Source organism: Dipodomys spectabilis, unplaced genomic scaffold (genome assembly GCF_019054845.1).
Source record: "Dipodomys spectabilis isolate Male_0828 unplaced genomic scaffold, ASM1905484v1 ptg000003l, whole genome shotgun sequence".
NCBI lineage: Eukaryota > Metazoa > Chordata > Mammalia > Rodentia > Heteromyidae > Dipodomys > Dipodomys spectabilis.
This window is the reverse complement of record NW_024870680.1, coordinates 13,902,424-13,922,852: the sequence shown is the minus strand read 5'-3', so window position 1 is coordinate 13,922,852 and position 20,429 is coordinate 13,902,424. Positions and strand designations below refer to the sequence as shown.

Here is a 20,429-nt window from a genome sequence, read left to right as displayed (position 1 = left end):
CCCATCAGAAAACCGGAAGTGGTGCTGTGGCTCAAGTGGCGAGCACTGGCCTTGAGCTGAAAAGCTCAGGGACAGCACCCAGGCCCAGAGTTCAAGCCTCACAACCGACAAAAAAAAAAAAATGCCATGGAATGATGGTATTGATTGACACGTTCTGGTCCTTCTATGTTCCCAGACTCAGACCTATGCTCCGGAAGCAGGAGCTGCTTCACCCATTGCTTGCAGTTAGAGCAACTCCCATCATCTCAGGCCTAGCACCAAGACAGGGCAGATATAGCCACACCTCTTGTAACAATTGGAGTGTTATCAGTCCCTTCTGAACTCTGAGATTTCAGCTTCAGTGGCCCATTTTATTTCTGGTTTCCCAGGCTTTGAGGTTCACTTTCCCCACTGTGAATGGGCCGGGGTTGCTCATTGTTAATTGTTAGACCATCCAAAACCCCTGCATTTCTCTTGCCTAAGCTACAAGGCCTGTGCTCCTTCCTTCTTTTTACTGCCTCACCATGAGTGTCATGAATGGACAGAGGATGGAGACTGGAGTCTATCTTGTCCCCAGTCTTCAGCCTCAGGGAAATCTAGGCTAATGGGTGAGTGATTCCCCGTGTTAGGGATGCCAGCAATCAGATGAAGGACACTGTGTTTGTTTTCCAGGAGCTAAATGTGACAAGGAGACAGGATAGAAGACTACAGGGCTTATCAGCATAGGAAGAAGTCCATCTCAGGCAACCTTGACTCCTGAAGTCTCTTCCCCAGTTCCCAGGCCTCCCTACTCCTTTGTCCAAGAGAGACACAGACCTTGTCATGGCCTCCCCTGGTCTCCTGCTGGCTCTACCTTCATTTTCACCCTCCCAAGCATAAGAAAATTTCTTGGTGCCCCGTTCATCCTCTGGCAAGTTGCTACCCTTCTCTGCTAGTCAGGATTTTTTCCAGACGAAGCTAACAAGCTAGATAATCTCAATGGCCTTTCAGCCCAGTCAGTACATTCTGTGTTAACTCTTTCTCAAGGCTCACCCCCTCCCTGCCTTCTTCCAGGGCCCTTCCTGTTTCCTTCCAAGTCCATAGAATCTCCAGGCTCAGCCACTTTGACTTTTGCAGCCAAGTGCTCCAGCGCGAGGTACAGTGGAGTGGGGAGGAACAGGGCCCAGGCCAAGGCCGAGGTCAAAGAGGCCAGGCAGGGCAGGCAGCCAGCTTGGCAAGTCAAGCCAGAGCTACCTCAGCAGCTTCTGCATCTACACTTGGGTGGTAACCCCAGATCTGGAAAGGCTCCTGAGTAGAGGAAAGACATCCATCCAGCTGAGGTAGGCACAGCCTTTAGAAACCTCTATGGAGAAGGTAGAGGAGGAGGAGGCTGTCGAGAGCTTGAACCCAAACCCTGGACACAGGGCTAAGTGGAAAGCATGCTTTCTCTTCCCCAGGGAAGGTGACTTAGGTTCTGGACATCTAGACTCCAGAGGTGAGTGTATCTCCAGAGGACACATGCTGGACATAGCAATCTCCCTAAAGGGCCAATAGAGCCTGCATTCATATGCCTTTGAGGGCAGGCAGCTCACTCTTTCCTGTAGCAGTGATGTATCAATTATCAAGCTGTTCCTATGCTAAGATCTGGGAATACAGGGGCAAATATGGACCATGTTCTCAAGGAGCAGGCATTTCCAAGGGGGGACCAAAGACATTAAGCAGAGATCTCAACACAGAAGGCCTGGGAGCCAGAGGGGAAACTGCCTTAGGCTGAGGTGGGGATCAGGAGGCTTCTGAGAGCAGATGATGGACCAGGAAGGACTCTGCATAAACAGAGCCTCGCACTGATCCTCTAGCTTCAATTACCACTTAAATTCCTATAACTGCCAGATTTGTATCCTCATCCATAACATGGCTCTGGAACTCTAGATTTGACTATCTAAGTGTTCACTGGGGCAAGGATGGCTCAGTCATTGTTAGCCCAATGTGCCCCATGTAGCAAAGTCAGTAAATGACCAGTCAGTAAAAAGTCAGCTTCCAACCCCCTCTACCTTGGGATGGCACTTCTCTGGGGCAGCTACCACCATATAAGGCAACAAGAGCTCCTTAAAGTGACCTTCGTGTCTGAGCAGCTGCAGGGCCCCTTAACTACTATTTGGGCAACAGCCATAAATCCTAGTCCGCCATGATGAAGCCCCTGGCCCTCACGTCCACACCAGGGTCTCTGCCTCCTAGTCCCTTCTAGCCCCTCCTAAACCTCTAGGTTATATAGGTCACCTCAGACAATAGCCGCACTTCTTCTCACTTCTCCCTTGTGAGGAGTCTTTCCAGCTCCTTTTCCTGGCAATAAACCTTTCTTTGTTCTCTGTACCTGAATGTCTGTGTGGTTTTCCGGCAAAATCTAAAATACTCTAACAGCCATTGTTCCACTAGAACCATGCTGGGTTCACCTTTTCTGACTACCTTATACATGATCTTCCCTCTTAGTGAATGCCCTACCATCCACCGACCAGAAATCCAGGACCTAGTCCCCAACACCCAGCATCAAATCTATTGCCAAGACTTGAGTACCTCTAAATCCGTCCCCTTCTCCCCACCTCCACACCTCCACCCTGCCCAGACGCCAACATCTTCCACCTATTCTCCTCCAAACTCCTCATTTATCTTCTCACACTGGGCCCCGTCAATCATGCTGTGGCAGCAGTCTCCCCAGCTTCTGAAGCTGCCTTCTGCAGCTTCTCCTTGCCTTTGGGATAAAGGTCAACATCTTTAACAAGGCTCAGCATGGCTGGGGCCTTTGCTGTCAGAGCAAAGGGTAGCTCAACAACCCCCTTCCCAATCTATTGACTTTGGCCCCCCAACCCACCCAGCCTTGCTTCCCACTTTGTGCATGTTCTTGGCCTTGTCTGTCTCCCCTGTGGGCACAAGGACTCAGGCTGTCCTCTTTCCCTCTTCCAAATGACTCCTAAGACATCTGTTCCTCACGTGTTCCCTGCCCCCAAACCCCTGTCTCTAGCCCTTTCCTCTTGAAGGAACAGCTGCAGGACACAGCAGGAGAGCGCAAAGAGAGACATAGTAGAAAGCCAAGATCTGGGAACCGCCCAGCTTGCTGGAGGTACATTCCTGACTGGCTCCCACTTGGCTTCTGAGCTTCCTACTACCTCTTACTCTGGGGCTGGAGGCAAAGGTGGGGAAGGATTAGCAAAGCTCCCTCCCTCTGCCCTGCCTCTTCCTGAGCCCTGGAAGGAGGCCTCAGCACCCATTACCACTGAGAGACAGAGAGACACCTGACTGTTGGTTCATTTGGATCCTTAATCCTACAGCTCCCAGATAAGCTAGCCAGCCTCAGGGTTCTGGCCAGACACAGTGTCCTCTGCCATTTACCAAGACACCTCCCTTCTGCCCTGCTCCTGTCCTAAGCCAGAAGACTCTGGTTTCCCCTGAGCTCCCATAGCACTGTGTACCTAGCACAGTTCTCATTTACTTGTGTGGGGTTCTCAACCAGACCAGGAGCTCCCCTTGTCCAGGGTACCTGCAAGTTGTTTTTTATTTTTGTTTTTTTTGGGGGGGGGGGTGTGTGTGTGTGTGTATGTGTGTGTGTGTGTGTGTGTGTGTGTCTGTGTCTGTGTCTGTGTGTGTTATCTTTGCACTTAAAGTTTCTGAGAGGAAAGTATTAGGAGACTGATGAACCTAGTGTTTCATCTCAGCTCTCTCTTACTTATGTGACCTAGAGCAAATGCTTAGCCTCGCTGGTGTTCAGTTTCTTCCCATATAAAATGAGAACATCCTCCTCCCCTTAAGGTTTCCACAATTAATAACTCATGCTAGGGTGTGGTGCAATTCACGCTCTGTAATTCCTTCTCCTCTCTTCCACGCCAGACTCGGAGCTCCAATGGGAACTCAACATTTGACTCCATGAACTTGAACTTCTAGCTCTCACCAATCCACATCATTTTGAAACCTAATGCTGCTATCTGATATAACCATTCACAGATCTGATAAGTGTGTCTTATTTGACCTCATAAACTTGTTTTATTTGACCTTAGAGGCTCATTCCTGTAATCCTAGCTGCTCAAGAGACTGAGATCTGAGGATGAAGGTTTGAAGCCAGCCTGAGTAGACAAATCTGAGAGACTTTTATCTCCAATCTACTAGCCAAAAGCTGGAAGTAGAGGTATGGCTCAAGTGGTAGAGCACCAGCCTTGAGAAAAAAAAACTAAGGGAGAGTTCAAGCCCTAGTACTGGCACAAAAACAAAACAAACAAAAATATCAGATTGAGAAATCCACTCTCCTCCACCCAGTGTCTAGAAGCCCCAGTGTATCACTATGTGATTTTCCCTTTCCACATTGCCCATCAAAATATGGAGTCTTGGGAAATGTCCCAAGTTCCTTTTGGAAATCAGGATTGGCAGGATCACACCAGACCCCCATGTATTAGTATGCAAGTTTCCCAAAGCAGAAGGGAGGAGAAACTTTCCTTGTTCTGCTAAGACTTCGAAGAATCCAAGTAAATCCATACTGGGCCCTAGTGATCATTACCTTTTCTTCCTCTTTTTGTTTTTATTTGGTTTGGTTTGGTGGCAGTACTGGGGCTTGAACACAGGCCTTGCACTCCTGAAGCTTTCTTGCTCATGGATGGTGCTCTATCACTTGAGTCATGCCTCCAGTCTAATATTTTGCTGGTTAATTAGAAATGGAATCTCATAAAACATTTTTTTTTGACATGGGCTGGCTTCCAAATACGATCCTCCAGGTCTCAGCTTGCCAGGCTGAGACCTGGCACCCAACTTTTTAAAAATGTTATAAATCATTTGTTTTCCGTTGTCTTTGTTAATGTTGTTGTTAAATCTGAAGAATTCTCAGCGATCAGTGAAGAGTATCAGAAAAGATCTTGATAATATAGGCTACAAGCCTACAAACCTGGCTGTTGGCTAAAAATAATTTAAAATACTTAAGTGGAAACCCCTCTACAAGCACAAGAAATTTGCTTTCTAAATGAATACTAAGATAAATGTTCAAATAGGAAGATAAATGTTAGTCTTGTTCTTTGTAAGTGTGGAATGGTAAACTTCAAGTCATTGCTATCCACTTGGAAATAAGATGTTGGATCTTTAAAAAAAAAAAAAAAAAAGTTTAGCTATATATTTTAAGACCTAGAAAAATGAGCTTGGCCAGCATACTTTTCCAAGTTTTACTAAGAATACAAAAAAAAAGTAATACCAGAGGAAGCATAATGAAATCCAGCAGGAATAATTTGTAATTAGACAGCCCCATGTAACACCTCAGCCAAGGATAATGGTGACCCATCTTAAAAACACATGTGCCCCATGCTGGGTGCTGATGAGCCTAATCAGACACACTTCACCAACATTTTTCACAGTGCCAAGGGGACCCTAATTGCTGGTGGGTGCAGACAGCCAGACTTATTGCTGCTCCTCTCAGATTGTAATGATGAAGAGCCTGGCTTCAAACAGCTAGAGGTATCCCAGCACTTCCCCTACTCATCTGTGACCTGAGGTGAGCTCCTCACTCTCTTGGTGCTGATACCTGTCTTTGAACTCAGGGCTGAGAGCTACCACCTCCCTGGATAGTAGTTCTACGGGCTGAGTAATTTCTGTGTCTGTCCCACCAGGGGTCTCTTCTACTCTCTAGTTGCTACTGAGGTGCACACAGACAAGGACAATGGAGTCTGTGACCCCATCCTCTTACTCCTTTATTAGGGACATCAGGCCCTGCCAGAAGATCCAGCCTAGGTGGAGGGGCACTGTGCCCATAGTGGCACTACCCAGAACCAAGCAGGCCCTCTATCCCCTAGTACTCACTCCTACTCCCAACTTAGAACCACAGCCTGGCTCTGAGCAGCTGCCTTGCTGGGGATCTGCCCAGCTTCAGCAGAGGTGGCTTGACGCTAGCAAGGGCTAAAGGTTCTTCATTTTGTTTTCTGATTCAGCTTAACCATCTGGGGAGTTGGAGGGAGGGAAGGGGAGTTGACAGAGTAGGGGGAAGAAACGCCCTACTCTCACATTGCTTCTTCTCTGAACTCCTCCATCACTGGAAATAAGGCTGTGTTCAGCTAAGCACTATCTTGGGCCCCAGAAAAGATTCCTCCAGGATGAGATGGTACAGATGCTCTGCCTTTAGAACATCATTACTGTTTCCCTCCATCCATCTCACCCTTTTTGTATCCTTTCCTGGCTCAGCCTCTCCTCCCTACCAAGTTCAGCATTGGCCATGTGCCTGATTCTCCCTGGGCTGAGTACTGGGGACATAAGAATGGCACCCTCCAAGCATTTACTCTACAGCCTGAACCCAACTCTCCACTCAGCCCCTTTTCAACCATGTGGTCTTGAGTCCAACCACTTTAACCTAAGAGTCCAAGAAACCTGAATTTCAGGGCCTTTGTGAGAAAAAAAAATCCAATTCTGTGTAAATTGTTCTGCATACTGCCCAGTCAGGCCTGCCTACCTCCTCCTCCTTTTCCACATCCCTCCCCATCCCTCTTCCCTTCAGCCAGCTGCCTCCTCCAGAGGAGAAGGCCAGGAAGGGTCTGTGAGTAGCTGGGTAGCCCCACCCCCGCATCCGAAGGACCTATGTGGGGCCAAGCCCTGAGCTGGGTAGCATGGGGGTGAGAAACAGCCAGATTCTGCCTACCAGGTGCTTTCTCTCCAATGTAGACTCAACCCTCTGACCTCCTTTTTCTCTCTTCCAGTGGCTAATTAGTGCCAATTGTGGGCTCCTTTTTAGCCTTTCCTTTTCTGAACTTCCAATTGGCTTCATTTTCCCTTCCCCAAGGAGGGCTGGGGATACATTGCTTGGGCAAAGCTAAAGCCCCTCCCTCAGCTAGGCCCCTTGCTAAAGATAGTGAGAGTTGCTTATGTGAACTGTACCAGGGCACCACTGAGGCAGTCTGGGGTTGTCCCATCAGGGAAATATCCTCTTGACTGCTCTGTCTGCTGTCCATCCATGGTCCTGATGTCCTTGTACTGAGTCTGGAAAAATGGAGTGGGGGAAGTGAGAATCAGTGTTCTGGCCAGACTTGGTGGTCATCCTGCCCACCCACCATTTTCCAGTAAACTCAGGTCCTCAGGGACACCATACCCCATAGATATGGTGGGAAACCATCCCAGCCTAACTTAGGGATAAACACAGCTTTCTCCACCATTTTGAGACAGTCAGGAAAACCTAAGGACCTAGAATTGGACTCATGGGGGAAACCATTAACAGACAACCCTGGAAAATGGTCACCATGAGGCAGGGAAGGAAGAAAGAATCTGCAGTGGTGGTACCTTCAATTCTCCAGGCCTATGCTGCTGGCAATAGAGGGTCTGTCTACAAACAGGAGGTACTCTGGGGGTGTGGAGAGGGAGCTCCACCATAAGCTGAAGGATCCAGCAACCAGTGATGAGAAATGTACAGTCATTAGTCCCAGGGGTAAGCATTAACCATAGCAGGGAGATGTGGTGAGACCCAAGATGGGACCCTGACACTTCCAATCCCTGGGAAGGGACTGTGGCTACCATGCACCTCAGTCAAGTTTCTCCAGGCAAGCAGAAAGACAGCCATGACCACTGGACTCTGGCAGGACTACCATGAGCCACTGGGAAGGGTGGCTGGCAGGTCACATTGGTAGCATTAGGAGCTCTGAATAGAAGCTGAGGAAGAAAGATGCCAAAGAGGCCCAAGGAAGGCTTTCTGGAAGAGGAATGTCACTAGGAAAGTCAAATCTAGTCTCAAACATTCAGGAGACATAGTGGAAAGGGATCAACAATAGCATCACACTCCAGGGCTTGTGTAGTGGTTAGCCCTGTCTTCCAGCAGGTACTGGGGGAGCGACTCTGGAACTACTCATCCTCAAGGTGTCCTCCACGCACCAGTGCCAGCAAGGGGGAGGCTGCCACATGTTCTCATCACGCCTTCTCACCTGGAGTCAGAGTTGCTGCTGGATGGGCCCTCTGTTAATGACTTCCAGGTGTGTCCTTGAGCCTCTGGGGGTGGGGAGAGAGGGAGAATCCCTGGAGGACACAGTCCCTCCTACACAAGCTTCCCCCCTTGGCCACCTTCAGCCACAGAGCCTATGCAGGCTTGGGCATGGGGTATAATGTCACTCCAGATGAGAGGAGTATCAAAAGTCAAAGTATCTCTTCTCTGATTAACTACTGACCCCAGAGCTCCCATCACTGACATTTCTGGCTCTACCACCATCTGCGGCTCAGGTGGTTGCATGGAAGTTTTCCTTTGGAGTACGGTGGTTGTATGAACAGTGGCTTCTGTTGTTTGTTTGTCGGTCATGGGGCTTGAACTCAGGGCCTGAGCGCTGTCCTTGAGCTTTTTTGCTCAAGGCTAGTGCTCTGTCACTTGAGCCAGAGCTCTACTTCTAGTTTTTAGGTGGGTAATTGGGAGTCTCCTGGCCCTTCCTGCTCAGGCTGGCTTGTAGTGGCCTCTGTTTTGGGGGAGAGGTTGTCCTGGGTGTCCTTGTGGAATCGGTATGGTTGTGCCTGTGTCTGTGGCCACAGTCTGTTTCTATCCAGGGTAGTTCTAACTCTCTCTGTTTATCTGTCTTTGTAATGATTTGACTCCATTTTTGAGCTATGTGTGTCTGGGTGTTTCTCTGTGCATTCCATGGCAAAGCTTTCCTTGACTGTAACAACAAATTCCACCAGGGTTTACTGATGAAACAAATGGAATTCCCATATTGTCCTTCCTGTTTCACCTCCCAAAGGCCTAAAGTCTCCATTCCATAATTATCTCTAGCCATAGCAGTAGAAATCAGATGCTAGGCTGGGCTGAGTGTGGCTTATACTCAAGAAGGTAGGAGAGTTGTAGCTGGTGAGCTGTAAAGCAGTAAGGATGCCACCAGACACTGCACCCAAATGGCTCAGAGTAGGCACCAGTGCTCCACAGACTATGGAGTTACTGGGTCCATGTTCCAGTATTCTCCTAGTCAAGGCTCATGCTTACATAAGAGGTTACTTTGATCACCAGATTTATCATCACATTATCTCTTTCATCACCATCATTGCTATCCCACTATAATAACATTACCACACACCACACCACCTCCTACCACCACTGTTATTATCAACACTACGACCATTATACCACTGTCAGTCTCATTATCAACACCATTGTCCCATTACTCATATCAGAGAATCAGAGTTTCTTTTTGATCTTTTCTTTCTTTTTCTTTTTTTGGTGCTGGTACTGGGGCTTAAACTCGTGTGCTTTTGCTTGGCTTTTGTGCTCAAGTCTGGTACTCTACTACTTGAGCAATATCTCTATTTCTAAAGTCTTACTGGTTAACTAGAGATAAAAGTCTCAGATTTATCTGCTTGTGCTGGCTTTTGAACCAAAATTCTCAGAGCTCAGCCTATTGAGTAGCTAGGATTATAGGCATGGCCACTGGTGCCAGGCTCAAAGTTGCCTTTCAATCACTATTTCTCTTTCCTCCTCAGTAATAATGACTACATCTTTCTGCTGGGCACATTAACTTCTTTTCCCCAGGTCCTTTGGAGTTAAGCTAGGTGTGCCATGTAAGTGAAAATGTGGGCTGAAATGATGGGAAATGCTCATAAAGATGAGGAAACCTTTATCTTTTTCTTCCAGCCACTATGTGATGCAGTGGTGGTGCTCTGGTAGTTATTTGGACCACAGGAATAAGGAAGGCAGAGTGGGAGGCCGTAAGGAACATAGACTCCTCAGAACTGTGGAAAGTCTCCAGACTAGTACTTTTAGATTTCAATGTGGTGTGTGTGGGGTGGGGGTGGCGGGGATGAACTCTATCATTTAAGAGACTGTTACTTTGGCCATTCTGATACATTCAATTTAATCTAACTTTAATTGATATACATCACCATCACCACATACTATTTTGCATTGCATAGTTCAGGCCAATGATCTGTCTCAAGGGATGAGCAGAGAACACTAAAATATAAGTTGTAGGTTTCATAATGTGGGAAGCAGCCATTCTAATGCAGACAGTGACAAACAGAATTGACCTTCAGCACCATGGACAGATCAAACACTACCATTACAGGGGTAAGTGAACAATGCAGGGCTAGGAAAGAGTACTTTTGTGTGGTGTTGCATTTGCACAATTCTAAAAGCTGACTTTTTTTTTTAAGTCAAGATAAATATCTACCATATCCACCATATCCTGAGGCACAGCAAGCAGATCAACATGTGGAAGTGGATGAGTATAAAATTGCATGACAGAACATATAGACCACTGAAGAATAAGGAGCCTCTATAAGTTGGGGAGGAGGGCTCAATGTTAGAAGTGTGAGAGGTATGTGAATGAAAAGAGAGAACAGCACTGGGTTGGGGGTAAAGAAGGACATTTTGAAGACCTTTCTATGGCCCACATTTACATGGACAGTGCCAGCTTCTAGTCCTAGGACTCTGATGCTGAGATCCTGATTGCATATGGAACCTGTGACTGAGATTCTGCAATTCGAATTCTAAGGTTATGTCCACAGTCCCTACTGCATCATCAGCTGCTGAGACCCTCCTGAGTTTTAAGGAAACTCAGTATTCAAATGAGTCATTGCCCTTGGTCTGCCCCTACCCGCCATGTACAAAGGAAATGAAGGGAAGGTAGAAAATAGGAGGGGAGGAAAAGGGAGAAGAAAGCAGGAACAGGGCCCAACTATGCTCCTTTGCTCCTTCCTCCTTTCCCCCTACCCACTGGTACTCCTGACTTACACTACAGTACTAGGGCCAGACCCTAGATGACCTTGAGCCTCAGTTGCTCTGCCCTCTGCTTTCTCCAGAAAAAGCAATGCAGGGAAATACAGTGGGTCTAGGAGCAAAGAGACCTAGGCCCACACAGGAAATCATGTCACTTTACAACCCATTGGTTGAGCCATCTTGGAGCACAGGTGAGCACATGGAAATCTAGAGAGGAACAGGTCACACCAGCAGCCAGCAATAGACAGGACCAAACGCCTGCAGACTGCTTAACTAGCTTCCATCTAAAGAGGAGAAAACAAGACCAGCCCGGGGCACCATTTGGAAACTATAAAACTCAGTACATAGGAGGTGAGGGAATCATCTTTTTCAGTGGCTTGAGAGTCTAGGGTGGTGAGAGGAAGGAGCGAGGTGGGGGGCAGAAGCACTTATGACTTTCCTAGGACTCATCTCACTCATTTATATCAGCCCTTCCCGAGAGGCCAGGCCACAGAGTGGAGGAGGAGGGTATTAAATATCAGGGAGTTATTTAAAAGCCGCCTGCCTGCCCCTCCTGAGCCAAGTGTGGCCTCTGCTGACTCAACAGAGAAAATGAATCTTGGGCTTATGGATTTTCCTGTGTCTCCAGGCAGTAGGGGAAGAGGGCGGCCAGAGTGAGAAACAGAACAGAGGCCCACGGAGAAGTTTTCCCTTACTGGCCAGGTAGTCCAGGAGCATATGAAGAGTAGATTTGGGCCATCCTCACTGCCTAATGATTGATCTTCATGGTGTCAGGTCTACCCTTCTAATTTTCCTCAGAGGAAAGGGGCCAGAGAGAAAGGGAGGCCGGCAGGAAGGCCGGCAGGATAAAGGGAACTCATTATAGGACACTACCACATCATACCTGAAAGGATTCCCTCCCTCACCACCACAACTCCCCAACACACACATATTTCATAATCACTATCATTTTTGAGTTAAGCAAACTAAGCTTAGGATAGAGTCAAGTTCAAGGTCACACACAAAGAATGGAGGGGTACCAATTTAGGCAAGTCACAGCATTACCTTCCCCTGCCCAACCTCCATCCTCACAAAGCTATAGAGCCTAGGATCCAAAGGCCCTCTGTCCATATCTACTTGTCTCTGCCAAGGAAACTAAGGCCTGGAAAGGGAGACACTTGCCCAGGGACTTTGGTGACCTTGAGACATCTCTGATGGGCAAGGGGCTACCTGCTAGGTGACCTCAAGAAAGCCACCAGACCTCTCCGTGCTCCCTACCAAGCCTTACAAAAAGCAGGATCCTTGAGAAAAGAAAAGGGACCCCAAAGAAGGAGGCTGATAATCAAGGAGAAGACAACACTTTAAAGACCAAGAGAAGTCCTGTGATCTAGTAGGGTTAGAAACTCAGTCTCTGATATGAGGAGTTCTCATTTGGCCACAAAGGCTACTGGCAATTCTGCTTAAATGGAATGACTTCCTCCTCCACCCCCATCCTAAGGAAAGCCAGAGCCTGAGCTCTTTGCCCACAGGTTGCCAGTCACACTCCTGGGAGAGAGGGAGCCTTGGAGAGGGAGTTGCTGTGGCAAAGGAGATAGCAGGGAAACCTGAGCTCCTATCAGGCCCAGGTCCCAGACAGCTGTGTAACCTTGGGGGAAGCACTTAACCTTTCTGAGCAACCATCTTGTGGTGTAAAGTATACACACGGGATCCACACTGAGTTGGCCTCACGGGGACCAGGCAGAGATTTTAAGTCATTTCATTCAGCAAAAGTCCCATGGCGCCTTTTATGCTGCCTTGATAACACAAGAAATCAGACCAGGCTCAAGCCCAGTTACTGACAGTTAAGGGGCTCCAGATAACCCTAGCCCTGATCACTAAATGAGATTCCAAAAAGGGAAAAGGAATCCACGAGGGCTTCCTAAAAGGGATGAAATTCATGGTGAGTCCTGAGGAACAGTGGTAGAATTGGAGAGGCCCAGGGCCAATAATCTAAGCAAAGATTCTTCCATTGAATGCATGAGAGAATAAACACAGCCTCAGTCTCAAAGTTGGATAGACATTTATTGAGTACCCACTGCATACTTCACTCTATGTTCTTCCAGAGAATAGAGCAGTTTTCCCATTTGTACAACATGGAACATCTGCCTTGTTCCCTGATGATTCTACGTTCTGAGTTCCTTTCCCTGGACACTGAGGAGCATCCTGCAACCCCCACCCCACCCCAGTCAAGGCTACCTGCTATCCTGCAGTCTCCTTCCCAAGCCAGTCAGAAGCCAGCCACCCAAGGGATCTGGGGAGCGAACTCTGGCCTTGGCAATGATCTACAGTTCCTGGGGGACTATAGACAGAAGAGTCTCCATGCAGCAGGACAAAGAAGACAAACTATTCTGGTTATTATAATGAAGGAGATCCAGGATCCCCACCACCACCAAAATATCAGAGTTGGAGCTCATAGCTGATGTGGGCCAGCATGGAAGGGAGTACAACAGATGAGGGTCTAGCTCTGAGGGCAGCTACTTACATTTTTATGCCTGTGTGAGAAAAGGTATCACCAGCCTTTGACCTCTACAATCCAAAAGCACAGTTCAAGTCTAAAGTGATCTCCTAGCATTGATCAATCTCTAGCTTGCAAACATGGGTCTGTAAACAACTCTGAGAACACACCAAGAACCTGCATGGTGCAGCTGTGTGCATATTTAAGCACATGTTTGCTTGTGAAACTATAGGCCCACGTTCAGATCCATGTTCCTCTGTACACAGATGCAAATGAATCCGCATGTATGTGAGGCACAGCTGAGCCTGCTTGGAATCAAGCACAAGTCGAGCAGGCCCTTCATGCATGTGTGCATATCTAAGTAAGCCTGAGTCTGTGTTTTCATATGTGTACACACCTAGGTGTGCCTGCCTTTACATGTAAAGTACATGCCTCATGTACTCACCTCATGTGTGCATCTGTACAGACACATATATGTGCATATTACTGCTGTCATCTGCCAGTACTTGAGGGAGCTATCACAGGGCTAGGGAAGAGAAAACTGGGATTGGAGGGTGGAGGTACCCACTAAAACTGGTGTTTTGGTCCTTCTTATTGGTTCCTGCCTGAGACCCAGGCCACTGCAGGGTCTGCTTCTTCCTTTTAAGTGGTTTTGATCCTATCTGTTGGTCGATCTGTTAAATATAACCTCAGGGAAGAAATCAGTCCCCCAAATCCTCCTGAATTTCATGTGAAAGAGACTAATTCTTAAGAGGGTAGGGAAGGGGGGAGTCTATATCCCAACCAGCTCTGCAGATACTCCAATAGCCTGCGGATCAAATGTCAGCTTCTTCAGCCTGAATAATTTATGCCAAGGCCAGGAATGCTCCTTTCTCAGAAGCCTGTCTCTTTAAATCAGACCTGGAGCTTCCCAGTTCTGCAAATAAATAAATAACATATCTGGTGCAAAACAAATCTATAAAGAGATCAGCCCCCACCTCAGCCCTGGCCCCTCAAACACCTGCTTTGCATATGCAAAAGCAGCTTCTGTCTTCCCTGCCTCTGGAGCCCCCTCCTACCCCTCAACCCCATTCACCACTGACAGGTGGGGAATCCTGGAGGGAAGGAGGCAGGCTTGGCAGTGTCCTGGGAGTGCCCAAGTGCTGGGGTGAAGAGGGACAGCAAATTGCTGAATCATTCCATTCATCTGTCCCTGTGCCTAGGAGAGTGCTTGGGGGGGGGGCGGACAGCAGGGGGCTAAGAACTAGCAGAGACATAGTGGGTGGGGGGCAAGGAGCGCGTTGGAGGGGGGAAGTGGCTGCTTCACACTTCCCCAGGGCCATGAGTCAGGGTCAAGAGAAGGGTGGTGGCATAAGACCAGCGGGATGATGGCACAGCTTTGTCTAATGGAATTGGGGTCGTAGAGGAAGCTGCAAAGGCTGGGGATTTTCCAGTCCCTCCCTCTATCACAGCCCTTTTGTCTGATCAGAGTTGAGCAAGAGGCTGGAAAAACGAGTTAACTTTCTCAGCCCACCCCTCAGCCTTGCCTCTCTAGTAGGGGCAGCTCTACGATCCTCCCCCCAAGTGCGTCTCTGTCAAGACGCACCTGCCAGCTCGCCGCGGCCGGCCCCGCCCCGCACGTGCCAGCAGGGAGGAGGAAAGAAGCTGCTTAAAAGTGGGGGACAGGAGGTGGGGGGAGGAAGCAAGTCAGAGCCCTCAGAGCCAAACTTCTCAGCATCCCCGGGACTGCCGAACGGGGAAGGAGCGCGCAGCAGCCGAATCCCGGATTCCCGGGAGCCTCCTACCCCGCCTCCCCCAGGCGAGGAGGGCGCGGAGACTCCGCTGGGGGGCGGAGGAGGAGGCCGGGAGGCGGGGAGGGGGAGGCAAACCCTGCCCACTCGGCTCGGAGCCCAGAGCAGCCGCGGAAGTCAGAGACCGGCGCGCAGGGCAAGGAGGGCACCGAGGGCGGGGGGCTCTGCTCCCCGCCTGACCCTTGTCGCCCCCCCCAAACCAGGAAAAGTGAAGACTCCTCGGGACTTTAGAGCTCGCGGAGAGACGGACGGAGATTGCCTGCCGCTTCGGGTCAAGGACTTGCCCCACCCGTCCCCCCCTCCCAGGCGCTCCCAACTCACTGGTGAGCGCGGCGTCCCAGGGCGCTGGATGCGGGGACGGCCGCGATGGCCCCGCGCGTGGGACAGCCGGGGCTTTGGGGGCCGCTGCTGCCGGGGCTGCTGCTGGTGGCGGCGGCACTGAGCCGGCCCGCCTCGCCCTGCCCCTTCCAGTGCTATTGCTTCGGAAGCCCCAAGCTGCTTTTGCGCTGCGCGTCGGGCGCAGAGCTTCGGCAGCCACCACGGGACGTGCCGCCCGACGCGCGCAACCTCACCATCGTGGGCGCCAATCTGACGGTGCTGCGCGCGGCCGCCTTCGCCGGCGGAGACGCGGACGGAGAGGAGGCGGCGGCCGCCGCGGTGCGCCTGCCGCTCCTGACCGCGCTGCGCCTCACGCACAACAACATCGAAGTCGTGGAGGACGGCGCCTTCGACGGGCTGCCCAGCCTGGCGGCGCTGGATCTGAGCCACAATCCGTTGCGCGCTCTGGGAGGTGGCGCCTTCCGCGGGCTACCCGAGCTGCGCTCGCTGCAGCTCAACCACGCGCTGGTGCGGGGCGGCCCCGCACTGCTGGACGCCCTGGACGCCGCGCTCGCTCCGCTGGCCGAGCTGCAACTGCTGGGCCTGGCGGGCAACTCGCTGAGCCGCCTGCCGCCCGCCGCGCTGCGCCTGCCGCGCCTCGAACAGCTGGATGCGCATCTCAACTCACTGGTCGGCCTGGACCCCGACGAGCTGCGCGCGCTCGAACGCGATGGCGACCGGCCCGGCCCGCGCCTGCTGCTCGCGGACAACCCGCTGCGCTGCGGGTGCGCCGTGCGCCCCCTTTTGGCCTGGCTGCGCAACGCCACGGAGCGCGTACCCGACGCGCGCCGCCTGCGCTGCGCCGCCCCGCGGGCGCTGCTCGACCGGCCTCTGCTGGGCCTGGACGAGACGCGCCTGCGGTGCGCCGACGGCGACCCCAATGGGCGCAGGGACGAGGTGGATGTCCCGGGTCCGGAGCTGGAAGCCTCCTACGTGTTCTTCGGGCTGGTGTTGGCACTCATCGGCCTCATCTTCCTTATGGTGCTCTACCTAAACCGCCGGGGTATCCAGCGCTGGATGCGAAACCTGCGCGAGGCCTGCCGGGACCAGATGGAGGGCTACCACTACCGCTACGAGCAGGACGCCGACCCGCGCCGCGCGCCGGCCCCCGCCGCCCCGGCTAGCTCCCGGGCCACTTCCCCCGGCTCGGGCCTCTGAGCTTCGCCTCCTCGGGGTGGAGGGGGAATGCCCCTGCCTAGCCTCGAGAGTTGGAAATGAGACACCCACCAGTTTGGAGTACTAGGACCTTTGGATTATGGCATCGCTCCCTCACGGAGGTCCCAAGAGCTCCTATCAAAAAGCTAGAGACGTCCTGTCAGATTCCAGAAACTGCCCTCACTCACCTCAGGCTCTGATTCATCCCTCCCGGATCACCCGCCATCTTTTCAGACTCACCCAGAAGACTCAGTCCTTGGATCCCAACTCTCTGAGGCTGCCTCCACCACTCTGTGCTTTGAACCCAACACCCTAGACTGTACTGATCCCCAATTTTCAGCTGGGAGCCCTCATATCCCATTCTAGTTGCAGAAGCAGAGCACCCCCATCAGAAGGCTTTTGGTCCTGTCCCACATCTTGATCCCTCCATCTTGCATGGAGACCCACATCCTGGGCCCCTGCTGGTTGGGTGTCCTCCCCCCACCCCGCACGCCAACGCGTGTGAGTGCATTTCATACCCTAGCCCCGGCTCAGGTCTCACCCTTCCTAGACCCAGGCTTGGAGCACAGGTCCTGGTCTCCCATTCCAGGGACAAGTACACCCCAAAGGCGTCTTCATGTGCATGCCGGTTAGTCTCAGCTTTTCCTATGGGGCTCGATCCCCCAGCACACAGTGCTTGATCCCAATCTCAAGCCCTCAGCTCTTCACCCTAGGCTGAGTTTCCTAGATTTTGTTTCCAGGACGCCCAAGGCTTGCACGTGTAACAACCCTGCCACTCACTGGCCAGTCCAGTAAGGAACCTATCCCTGAGGCATGCCACCTTCTATGCTTTGAGGATGATCTCTGCAGTCCTGCAGGACAAGGGCAAGTGCCAAGCCCTTAGGTGTGGCAAAGAGACAGTGGGACTTCCGAACCAACGTGGTTGACCTCAGAGTGGGGAGGGGCTGGGACTTGCTACCCACCAGGTTGCCCATGTACCTGCCCACCCAGGGTGGCTTCTCTCCTAGAAAGTCTTGCCACCTCTTCCCTACCCCCCCCATTCCCACCTCCATTCATAAGCCTTCCAGAAGAAGTTGTAGGGGGTGAGGGGGTCTCATCTCCTGTGTAAGGCACAAGCCTTCCTGTTCAGGGCCAGAGTCTCAGCGCCCTGCCTTCTGCATGATCCCAAAGCACAATTGGTGAGTGGAGAGGGGCCCCTCTCCCCACCTCCCACCCCTAGGTCAGGCAGAACGGCTGGCCTGTGCTCTCTCTACACAGGACATCTCCCTCCTTTAATATACTGGCTTGAGGCCTGCCTGCCCATCTTCACCCTGAGAAACCTGGACCTTCCTTGGGCAGTTTTCTATAAAGTCTGCAATAATCTCGGATATTCTGCTCTTGTAAGTGGTGCCGTGTCATTTCTGCTGACTGGGGGCATTGATGTGTGAGAGGTGACATGGGAGGGTGTTTTTGGGTCTCCCTGAGATGAAGCAGTGACACTTACGTGTTCTGGTGCTGGGGAGAGAAATGGGCTGTGGTTGCGCATAGCATTCCTTCCCTTCTTCCTATGCTAAGGATGAGGAATAGAAGGGAAACAGGGTGTGGAGGACATATTGGACCCTCTCCGAACTGTGGAGAACCTGTCTCAGGATAAAAAGCAGACCGGTTTGGAGAGCAAACCGGTTTGGATGTGTCTGGGGAGAGGAAGACCAGCTAAAGAATGAGGCAGTTTGTTGAGACAGACAGGAAAAGGGATTATTTGTTGCTCTGGAATCATCCAATCGATGGGGTGATTTCCTGATCTCTCTGGTGTCAGCTGCATTCTCCTGGCTGGAAAGGCAGGACCATATCAAGTGTGTGAAAGAGGCTAAGAAGCAGCAGTCTAGAGGTAGGAGTGGGGCAAAATGACTCCTTGAGATATGTGCAGCTGGGGCCAAGTGGGCCTCAGTGTTCCTAGACTGGAATATTTTGCATTCAAGATCAAAGAGCTCTAGAATCATGGGGTGGAAATGGAGGATTCTGGCATCTTAGAAGCTTAGGATCATGTGACTCTAGAATATATGCTTTTCAAACGTTGAAAAGGACCTCAAGAGAACCATGGGAAGCCTCCTCAGCTGTCCTTACAGAGATGAAACCAGTTCAGGAGTCTCCATATGTCTTTCCAGAAAATTCCCCACTGAGAAGGGATTAAATCCCCTAGAATGGTCTTCCAGAGGGACCCTGACAATCCTGCAGAACAAATAGTGACAGTCTAACATAGGTTAGAGAACTGTGCCTCTAACACATCACCTCGGTACCTAGTTTGCCCTCCGATAATGTCGCTTAAAACCAAAGTAAATCCTGGCGCAGGAATTATGCTATTAGCTATGCGTTTGTTGTCAGCAAAGTCTGAGGCTTTAATATGAAAGATACTGTACCAAGAACTTAAATTTAATTGAAGTTCTATAAGGTATTAGCAGTTACTAAAAAGCACCCAAGTGCCTATTTTTGTGCAAGTTGGTGTTTAACCTTAGTGCCATTCACAAATGGCTGTTGAAAGTCATCCGTGGTCTTTTACTCTTGTTGCAATGTCAGGGTCCCAGGGTCTCCAGTTTTGCCTCCTCTGCAAGTCTAACCATTCATTCAGGCTGTGTTGAATGCAACCCTGCTAGTCTTCTCTGCTAATCCACAGAAAGCATCATATTTAATCGGGGTCTTCAGGGAAAGAAATTCCAGGAAACTATGAGAATTCAGAGTAAGCTGACCAGCCTAAGGCAGCTACTTAGAGGAAGTCACATTCCAGTGATTTTGTTTTGTTTGGTTTGTTGTTCGAGGATCAAGTCTTCTACCACTGAGTAACATCCAGGCTGGCCTGGAACTTAGGATCCTCTGGCCTCAGACTCTTGAGTGCTAAGATTACAGGTATGCACCACCCTGACTCCCTCCTCAGTCATTACAGAGCCTCTCTCAGAAGCTCCTAGAGAACTGGGCAGAGACACAGGAGGCCTGGGGCTATAGGAGTCATATGGGGGGGGGAGGGGGCTCGTGGAGAAGGGGAAAAAAACTACCTCTGGGCTGTCCCCATAAAGAGCAGGTAGGGTAAAAAGCAAGAGAGAGAGCAAGAAAGTGCAGGTGTGATTGTCAGAAATGTGTTAGACATGAAACTGTTGTGTACTTGGAAAGATCTGGCAGACGTCCCAGGGTTCTAAGACCTGTTAAGCAGCATGAAATTGCCTTTCAAAAACATCTCCCAGCTAAATCCTGGTGGCTCACACCTGTAATCCTAGCTACTCAGGAGGCTGAGATCTAAGGATCAAGGTTCAAAGCCATCTCAGGCAGGAAAAGTCCATGAGACTCTTATCTCCAATTTGCCACCCAGAAAAAGCCAAAAGTTGGGGCTGGGAAGGTAGCTCATTGGTAGAGTGCTTGCCTTGCATGCATGAGGCCCTGGGTTTGATTCCTCAGCACCACATAAGCAGAAAAGGCCAGAAGTGACGCTGTGGCTCTAGTGTTAGAGAGCTCACCTTGAGCTGAAGAGCTCAGGGACAGCTCCCAGCCTAGAGTTCAGGCCCCATGACTGGCAATAAATAAATAAATAAATAAAGTTCAAGGACAGCATCCAGGCTCTAAGTTCAAGCCCCAGAATTAGCACACACACACACACACACACACACACACACACACAGAGCTATCTCTCAGAGAGTCTAGGCTTGCTTCCACGTCCCTTACCTGCCCATTCCCCCAGACCTGGAGAGGAAGAGCCTTGCTAGAGTCTGGAGGCTGGGTTTGAGTTTAGAATCAAGTGACTTGCCATGCCCCTTAGCCCTTGGTCCAGAAACACCAGGTGAAACCCTACTGTGAACTAGGTGCTGCAGAACACGGCAGAACTGACTCTTGCATTTCTGGCCCACCCAATGCTGTGCCTTTGGACACCCTTGTTCCTCTTTAGCTCTGAAGTGCCATCTCTCCAGGCTGAGCTGGACTTGTGATGCCTGTAGGCACTGCCTGCCCGCTCTGAAGTCCATCCCCT

At 50.7% G+C, this 20,429-nt stretch overlaps 1 protein-coding gene across 1 annotated transcript; it reads left to right on the top strand.

Moving 5' to 3' along the window:
* Positions 1-15,274: 15,274 nt before the first annotated feature.
* Tpbgl (trophoblast glycoprotein like) lies at positions 15,275-16,444 on the top strand. The gene has a single exon (XM_042687202.1). The coding sequence runs from the start codon at positions 15,275-15,277 to the stop codon at positions 16,442-16,444; it is 1,170 nt and encodes a 389-aa protein (XP_042543136.1).
* The last annotated feature ends 3,985 nt before the right edge of the window (positions 16,445-20,429 follow it).